Source organism: Humulus lupulus, chromosome 3, assembly GCF_963169125.1.
Source record: "Humulus lupulus chromosome 3, drHumLupu1.1, whole genome shotgun sequence".
Lineage (NCBI taxonomy): Eukaryota > Viridiplantae > Streptophyta > Magnoliopsida > Rosales > Cannabaceae > Humulus > Humulus lupulus.
In genome coordinates, this window is record NC_084795.1 from 53673851 (window position 1) to 53683034 (window position 9184).

General features: G+C 34.2%; 1 protein-coding gene across 3 annotated transcripts; it reads left to right on the plus strand.

The window, feature by feature from the left end:
- The first annotated feature begins 767 nt into the window (after nt 1-767).
- Nucleotides 768-8658, plus strand: LOC133822708 (protein ESMERALDA 1-like). 3 transcript variants are annotated; one of them, XM_062255140.1, is made up of 11 exons: nt 768-1416; nt 1929-1958; nt 2951-3020; nt 3781-3848; nt 3983-4071; nt 4773-4970; nt 5482-5686; nt 5795-5962; nt 6838-7005; nt 7094-7284; nt 7866-8658. In XM_062255140.1, the coding sequence occupies exons 1-11, from the start codon at nt 1054-1056 to the stop codon at nt 8023-8025; spliced, it is 1710 nt and encodes a 569-aa protein (XP_062111124.1). In that variant the 5' UTR covers nt 768-1053; the 3' UTR covers nt 8026-8658. The 3 variants fall into 3 exon arrangements, with proteins under 3 accessions (XP_062111124.1, XP_062111125.1, XP_062111126.1); XM_062255142.1 differs by having other exon boundaries at nt 1279-1416; nt 1911-1958; XM_062255141.1 differs by lacking the exon at nt 1929-1958 and having other exon boundaries at nt 769-1416.
- The last annotated feature ends 526 nt before the right edge of the window (nt 8659-9184 follow it).

Below are 9184 nucleotides of genomic sequence, written 5' to 3' on the forward strand. Positions count from 1 at the left end.
TATAATTTACACCAAATATGTTTCTTTTCTCTATTTATAGCCTTCAAGAAGAAATAAACCATTTAATTTTGATATTAATGACAAAATTTGTTTGACAATCAAACAATCAGCAAACAATCAATTTTGAGTAACTACTTATGAATCAAACACATAATTTAATGTATTAATTATGTATATTCATTACACACTACCAATTTTCAATATTACTTTATTTTTTTATGTTGAAATAAATTGTTTTTTTTTGTCACTTTGCAATGAAATCCAAAATGATTTTATATTTTATTAAAAATAGTTTTACTACTAACTAAGCAAATCAATGTGATACACAATATAATTACCAAGAAGGAATATTCAACGGATACTCTCTATTAGTATTTAATTAATAATGTCGCAATCTCACATGTGATTCTAATTAAAATCAACTCATCTATTGAGATTAAAATTAAAGAAAAATTAACAGTAAGAATATATGATTGAAAAATGGAAACACAGAGCCAAAAAAACCAAAATTTCCTTTAACCATTAATTGTTTTTAAGGTGACGTAAAGCAGAATTTTTTATCAGGAAACAAATAGAATGAAATAGAATTTTTTTTAAACAAAAGTCACCTTCATTTCCCACTTTGAAATAGAATAATGATTTGATAATTTGATTTTAATTTTGGTAAAAATAATTTTTTCCTTTTTCTTTTTTATAAACAAAAATGAAAAGAAAAGAAAAAAAAAAAGCTGAAAGGAAACGGTGTTTCATCAACTCCATGCCCATGACCCAACACAACAGAAAACACAAACAATCCTGATTTCACAGAGCACGTGCATCTCCACTTTCTCTCTCTTCTCTTCTTCTTTTTTTCTCTGCCCAAAATCAACCAAGACAATACATTTACAAAACAAACCCAAACCAAATAGGCTTTCTCTCTCTCTCTCTCTCTCTCTCTCTCTCTCTATAGCACTCTTTTCAGAATCGCAGCCCAAGCAAGAGACGGAGAGAGAAGAGGGAGAAGCCACAACGAAAGCTCCATGTGACGTAGAGTGAGCGTTCGATCGATCCCAAATGCACCCATATAATAGGCTGCCGAGCAGTGGCCACACCACGCCTTCGCCGCCTCAGTCGCCGCTCAGGTCGCCTCGGTTGCGCCACGGCCGGTCCAAGACCGGTCGGTTTAATCCGCCTGGTCGGAGCTTGCTCCAGAGATTCACCTGGCACATTCTTTCTGTACTTATTCGCCGCCAGGGAGTTTTTCTCTTCGCTCCGCTTCTTTACATCTCTGGCATGTTGCTCTACATGGGTTCTGTCTCCTTTGACGTCGTTCCGGTCATCAAGCATCGACCCGCGACTGGTTCTTTGTATCGCAGCCCTCAGCTTTATGCCAAGCTCCGACCCGAGATGGATGCTGATAACAGTTCTACCGATGCGGTTTGTTTATTTATTTTTGCTTTTTCTTGATTTGGGTTTCTGTTATTTATTTTGATTTCGCACTTTGCCAATGATTGTGATTTAGTTAGTGGTAATTGGTTCTTCATACTTTTCGGCGTTTCTTGATTTGACTTCGAGTCAGTTGTTCGATTAGGGAGGATTTAGAATGTGGGTTTTTGTTTAATTCTTGATCTTAGGAGTGAATTTCTTGATTCAATGAGATTTCATATTTGGTTTACTACTATTGAAATCATGTTGATCTTCTGGGTTTCTGTATCTTTTCCGAGTTTGATCTTGTTCCGTTTGGTTAATGAACTTAGGAAAAGAGTTACCCGAAAGAGAAAGACGAAAAGTATATTTCTTTTCTTTGTTTTGCGTACTTGGCTCATCAACCTTTCTATATAGTTTTTTAATAGATTTAGAATATATAAAGAGAAGAAAAGAGAGGAACGGTTTTGAAGCATATACTTATCTTTAGCATTACTCATTCTTAGGTCTGAACTTTGATGCAGATGCTGACTGTTTTTGGTGCACACCCAAAGGTAATATTAGTAAAGGTGAAGTTGTTCAAGTTCTTAAACTCAGGGTTAAGCGAGGGGTCATGTCTATCTTGTAGCTGATTGAATGTAAACCTCTGTTTTAGTGATATATATTGGATAGTATGGCTGTTCGTTTGTATTAAATGCTGCCATAACGTCAATGTAAGCTCAATCCTATCTTATCTGGGAGGATATTAGTTGATATTATGTGCATTGATGCAGTATGTTGCATGTTGACTTTGGAACAAGCAAACATTAGGAAGAAGAAACCAATCAAGGCTTTTGGATCCAAAGTGTTTAAAAGTGAGAAACAACATAGGGAAAGAAGAGATATAATTAACTAGGAGAAAAAGTTCATGTGCATAGTTTTGTAGACTTTTTTTTTTTTCATCTTCAGTCTACTGGTGTTTTCCCATCAGGAAGAATGAAAAAAGTGGGAATGAAGTCTGGTTTTTATTCTTTGTGTGTTCAATTGAGACAGCAATATAGTGCCTTTAGTATAACTTAATTCCAGTGTCCAAATTGGAAAAGTGAAAGAAAATGCTGTTGGATTTGTTAACTATTTGAGGTTCAGGTAAACTTTAGTATGTTTGATTGAGATTTGGTGTTCATAAGCTTCTTGTTTTTGTTTAGTCGTACTAATGTTATTATGTTTCCAAGATGAGTTCACTTGGCTATATTACTTTTAATTTTTTTGGCAATTATCTACGATGCAATTGTTGAGCTGTATTATAATTGATTTGTTGAAAACTATTGACATTGTTGAGCCATTCTTTCAAATTGGCTGTTGAAATAATGTCAAAGTCTGTTTTATAATTTTATGTCTTTCTTTGGCTTGTTGATTTTTTGAGTTCCATGATTTATAATGTATTCATGTACACTAAGTCATTATTTTCTGTTTTCCTATAAGTGCCATTGTATTCTTTTTTCCTATTAGTACTATTGTTTTCTGTTTTTCTACTAGTACTTACATAGGCTAGCAAAAATCAATGCAGATCTCAACTATATGGAAACATTCCTATAAAAGTGGCGAGTGGAAACCATGTACAAACAGGTCCTCTGGAGGTATGAGTAAAAGCTATTTTTTCTACTCTGGATAAATATGGTGTTTCTTTGTCCTGTTATTTGCATATTTCTTTTTGTTTGCACCATGATTTCTTGTTGGGAGTGGAAACATTTGGCTATGATACTACTTCTAGTTCCTCTACTGCCATTATTATGGCTTTGATGGTCGATCTCTTCTTATTATAGCCATGGATAGCAGTAACCCTGTACTACGATAACTACATTTATGTATCCTATTGGTTGCGATTCCACATTTAAAAATTAATAAATTATTATGGTCTTCGAATGTGTTTTTAGAATACGAAGACTTCTACTTCACGGTACCATTGAAACTTTTGGTTTGTTAGTGATTGTTGTTAAAATCTATAGCCCTTATATAACATTCTGCAGGTACTGTGAGCATGCTGATACTTTTGCTTACTACTTGAACCCTCTTCTACAACCCTCTATGGTCAAATGACATCATGTGTGTTCTTACCTTTTCCTCCTTTTATATATCCTGTATGTATGCATGTGTGTCTCTGCATGTATGTATGTATGTATGTATGTATGTATACCATTTGCAGTTGTATTTTGATTGCACGTACTTGCTAAGTTGTAATTGTTACATAATTTCTCTTGAAGTTTGAGCATGCAATTGTAGTTGTATTTTGATTGCACGTACTTGCTAAGTTGTAATTGTTACATAATTTCTCTTGAAGATTGAGCGTGCAATTGAAGTTGTTTGTTATTTTAAGTAGTTCTTATGTCGTTGTTGCAGTTTTCCCTGAATCTAATGGTTACATATATGTTGAGGCAAATGGTGGCCTAAATCAGCAAAGGACATCGGTAAATATTGTTGCTAAATTATAAAAAATATTCTCACCAGTTTCAAACTAATGTTTTGTAGATCAATCATGTAGCACCGCCGTTTTGATTGTTTTATAACTTTTATTATACATGGTTGTTATTTTTCTTTGTAGATCTGCAATGCTGTTGCTGTGGCAGGATATCTTAATGCAACACTTGTTATTCCCAATTTTCATTATCATAGCATCTGGAGAGATCCCAGGTTTGTTAGCGTGCTTATTTCTTGGATAATTTATTTGTAGGACCAAGATGCCTGATATGATGAAGTATTAAATAGCGTATACATGCTGAAAAAAGTTATAATTTTTTAGTCCAATAATATTTATATATATGTATATTAATCAATATCAATATGTTTATTCTTATTTCTTAATACATATTTATGTCACCACTTAGTCAGGGGTATTTGACAATGAAATGATTGTAAGTTGTAAGGAAAGTGTGTATTTGCCTGGGAATACTGCACTGTTGCCTCAGCAATTTTTGACCTTTTTTTAGTCACCACTTGAACTAAATTTCCCGTGCAGTACTTGTACTTGCATATGACTAGTAATAGGGTAAGATTTGAAAAAAATTCACATCACTTTTTTTAACGTCTGTTTCTGGTATGATTTCTTTTTTATATGTTTAGTGAGCTACCATTTATTACCTGCCTACTTATTCTTATACCCGAGCATTATGAAGCCAAAGAGGTGATAGATGGCAATAGAACTTTTGATTCTTGAATCTTTTATAACTTTTTATCATATTGGTTGGTTTTGAACAATACATAGACATGGTCATTGTGTTCCGTCTCCTCAAACTTTTAGTTTTAGTTTTTAATTTTATACTAATCATTCATAGTTTTGTTGTACAAGGCGATTGTTTTTTGTTGGCTTTCTAACTTTGTTCTCGCTTGTCCAGCAAATTTGGAGATATTTATGATCAAGATTATTTCATCCATGCCTTGGAAAATGATGTGCAAGTGGTTGACAAGATTCCTGAATACATAATGGAGAGATTTGACCACAACATGAGTAATGTTTACAACTTCAGAATAAAAGCTTTTTCACCTGTTCAGTATTACAGGGACGTGGTTCTCCCAAGGTTACTTGAAGAAAGGTGAACTTGATTATGAATTTGGATGCTTTCTCTTTCTATTTTTGCTTTGCATTTCTTGGCGTTCTTACGCAACTTCTACTTGTGAATGATGTGCTCAATAATGCAACTTTTTTACTGCGTAACCTATTTCATAGTGTCTTTATGAAGCATGCAGGAATTTTTTTTTCCTACTTCCGTTTATTCTATATTTTATATATGTATTGAATAGGTTGAAAAAAAATTGGATAGGAAGTAAAAAAAAGTTTTCATGGAAATCTTGTGTCATTAATCCTGTCAAATATGTGACTTATGTTTTGAAAATAGAGCTGGGCCATATTCTTTTAAGTAGTGTGAAGTTTGTTCAACCTAAATCCTTCCGTTAATCATCAACATTTCCACATGGTTGAGGTTGTGATATTACCATTGTGCTTATCCAGAGACGTGACTCATTGAATTGCTATCTTTCTTTTTGTGACTTCCGAGTACATGATGTTTAACTGTTGATAAATCAATTATCTTTGGAACTTGACAGGGTCATTCGCATTTCTCCGTTTGCAAATCGATTGTCATTTGATGCTCCCCCCGCTGTTCAACGACTTAGATGCTTAGCAAATTATGAAGCTTTAAGGTTTGCAAGTCCTATATTGACTCTAGGGGAAGCTTTGGTTGCTAGGATGAAAGAACGTAGTGGAAAATATGGTGGCAAGTACGTTTCTGTGCATCTTCGCTTTGAGGAGGTTAGATCCATTTGAGAAGAATTAGAATTGTGATGACAACCTCCTGCAAGTAGATAATCATCTTTTGCATTTTTAGTTGCAGACATAATTAAATTCTTCTATATGCAGGATATGGTTGCTTTCTCTTGTTGCGTGTTTGATGGTGGAGAGCAAGAAAGGGAAGATATGGAAGCAGCAAGGGAAAGAGGTTGGAAGGGAAAATTTACAAAGCCTGGCCGGGTTATCCGTCCTGGAGCTATCAGAATCAATGGAAAGTGTCCGCTTACTCCTTTGGAGGTAATATCTATTGTTGGTCTTTCATATTACAACGTAGGGAAATGTGTTGATTTTGAAGTACAGAAGTGGTGGTCCATGATATTGCTTTTGGATAATGACTAAATTGGTCTAGATAAGATTACCATCCTTATGTGTATTTTATTGTGATTTCACACTTGCATTTTGTCTGAGCCCCATCTCCAGGGTCGGCGTGCATCAATTTTACATTCTTTTCTCTTTTGTGCCATATAAATAATCATAATTACCTTTTAAATAATAAAATCATGATACCATGTTGATTGTTTGCAGTTCGTCTGTTCAATAGGCAATACCTTTAGTATGATGCTGAAAAAAGAAAAAGAAAAACCTACGCTGAAATTAGGATGTCTTTGTGGTGCCTTTAGTTTTTATACTTTTCTAATCCCGTCATATAAACAACCCCCTTGAGTTTTTTGCATTTTTGCAATTCAGTCTCTTAGAAATATATTTTGGCAATCGAGTCCTTGAGTTTAAAAAATGGTAGCAATTAGGTCCTTTTAGTTAATTTTTAACAAAATTCCAAGTTTTTATGGATAATTTGAGATTTTTCTAAATATAATACACCTTCAATTATTTTTACGCATCATATTGTATAGAAGAATTAAAAAAGAAAACTAAGAATTTTATGAAAAAATAAACAAAAAGGACTCAATTGTCACTGTTTATAGAACTCAAGGATTTGATTGCCAATTTTTTTTATTAGGGATTGAATTGCTAAACAAGGTGAAACTCAGGGGGCATTATGCTAAAATCCCTATAAACATTCCCTCTATTTCTTTTTGGAGAAATTGATGACCCTTCTAAGTCGCTTCTCTATTTATATCAATACATCACTCATTTATCTTGTGTCTTGTCAGGTTGGATTGATGCTTCGGGGAATGGGCTTTGATAAAAACACATTTATCTACTTGGCATCTGGAAATATATACAATTCTATTAAAACAATGACCCCACTGGTTGAAATGTTCCCAAATTTGCGTACCAAAGATATGCTGACTTCTGATGAGGAACTTGCCCCATTCAAGGTCTGAATAATAGGTTGTTAGTTATTTTTCTTTCCATCTTAAATGTCTGATTTGGTGTCATTGTTTTAACTCGAGCTTCTGCTACTAGAATTATTCTTCCAGGATGGCTGCCTTAGACTACACTGTTTGTCTTCACAGTGAGGTGTTTGTGACAACACAAGGTGGAAACTTCCCTCATTTTTTAATGGGCCACCGAAGATACTTGTATGGTGGACACTCCAAGACCATCAGGCCTGACAAACGAAAGTTAGCGCTACTCTTTGATAATCCTAGTATTGGGTATGTAACTATTATCTCATTACTCCTGAGTTTTTTTAACTGTCACTTGCACATTATATGAAGCAAAATGGTTGTAAAGAGTCAAATTTTTATTAAATTTTAAGTGAACAAAAATTTCTGCCTTTGTATGTAACTATTATCTCATTACTCCTGAGTTTTTTTAACTGCCACTTGCACATTATATGAAGCAAAATGGTTGTAAAGAGTCAAATTTTTGTTAAATTTTAAGTGAACAAAAATTTCTGCCTTTCTATGATATGCTGGTTATAGGATGTAAGATTATTTGTGTTTTTGTGAAACAATTTATTTCTGTTTCAAACGTAACTTTTATTAGATTTATCATAAAGAAATAAAGACAGATATTGTCCTTTCTAATGTAAATTTAGAGTTCTTTCTCTACTTCTCCAAAATCAGTTTCGATTGTATTTAATTAATTGATTTCTTGATTCTTTCAAGTTATAGATATCAATCAATTGATAATGATATGTATTTTCAATTTTGGTTTGTCATTTTGTGTTCAAAATGTTCTCTTGTATAATGATGCAAAGCCATCAGGTTAACTTCATTCCCTTTCTTTTCAGATGGAAAAGTTTTAAGCGCCAAATGCTGAGCATGCGTTCTCACAGTGATTCAAAGGGATTCGAGATCAAAAGACCCAACGATTCCATATATACCTTTCCATGCCCAGATTGCATGTGCCGTACAAACAAGACAGAAGATTCGAAGCCGTCATCCCCGTGATTTGCATGCAGATTACTCTGATGATGGAATTTCCTCGTACCTGTAGTTTTGATCATTGTTTATTACTGACCCCCTTTTACGTGTTGGAATTCTTTCATTTTTCCCCCTGTCCATAGGAGGAGAGGGCATACCCTCAATTTTGGGAGCCATGAGGATTTTGTTTGAGGTCATATTGATCTGATTTCTTTCCTGGGACTGGAGTTTTGTATAGGATACTGGAGGAGAACTGAGCAACCATCCATCCTTCCATTTCAGAGGTTTCCTGGGGTTGACTAAAAGCAATTGTTTTAAATTTGAAGGCGCAGCTGCTGTATCTAACAAGCTGCAAATTGACACACCACATTTCTTCACACTCTGGTTTTCTGATCTCTGTAGGTTAGTTTTGAGTTTGATATCTGCTTGTTCTAGTAGAATCTAATTGAACTTTTGTAAACATTCTCTTTGGTCTCAGGGTATTCATTTTCTTTTTTCCTCTTACACCATTTTTGTACACACTCATTGGTTCTTTACTTCTACATCTCGTGGCTGTCTTCACATCAAATATAGGAGATTGCATTACTTTTTGGATTTTGGGGCATTTGAATGTAATTATAATTGGCTGCAATGTATATGTTTCACCATTTCATTGTGTAATAGGCTTGTTGTGCTTCTTTCTATTTGCTTTTCACTAACAAAGGAAACTAGTTGAGCCAGCCTAGCGTTGGCCGATAGATATGCTATTGCCTTTGTCATATAATAAAAAGACTTGTATTGTGGCAGGTGTGTAGCTTAGGTTCGCATTTCCAACCATAAAACGCACTTCTTTCGTTATGTTTGGATATAAAATGTGCTTTTTAATTTTGATCTGAATTTCATTTTGGCCCTTAATTTAAAATATTCATATTTGGACATCATGTGGGGGGGGTATGGCTGGGACTGTAGCTCCTAATGTTTTTATTCGCAACTCGCTGTCAAAGGGCTCCAAAATCAAACTAGGTTCATGTGAATGTTCGCTTTATTGAATTCTATGTTTTGCGTGGTGATAGTGTATTCTAGAGATTTAGTTTGTATTGGATCTCTAGAGATGATAGTGATACTCCAACGCTTTTGTAGGTGCGGTTTAACCCGAATTACCAAGCAAAAAATGAATATTACTCTTTAGTTGCAATATATTAAAAAG

Excerpts from the sequence above, each read along its gene's own strand:
- LOC133822708 (XM_062255140.1), top strand. The coding sequence starts at position 1,054 with ATGCACCCATATAATAGGCTGCCGAGCAGTGGCCACACCACGCCTTCG. Across the intron at positions 4,072-4,772 it reads AGCATCTGGAGAGATCCCAG|CAAATTTGGAGATATTTATG; the intron begins GTTTGTTAGCGT and ends TCGCTTGTCCAG. Across the intron at positions 7,006-7,093 it reads AGGAACTTGCCCCATTCAAG|AATTATTCTTCCAGGATGGC; the intron begins GTCTGAATAATA and ends TTCTGCTACTAG.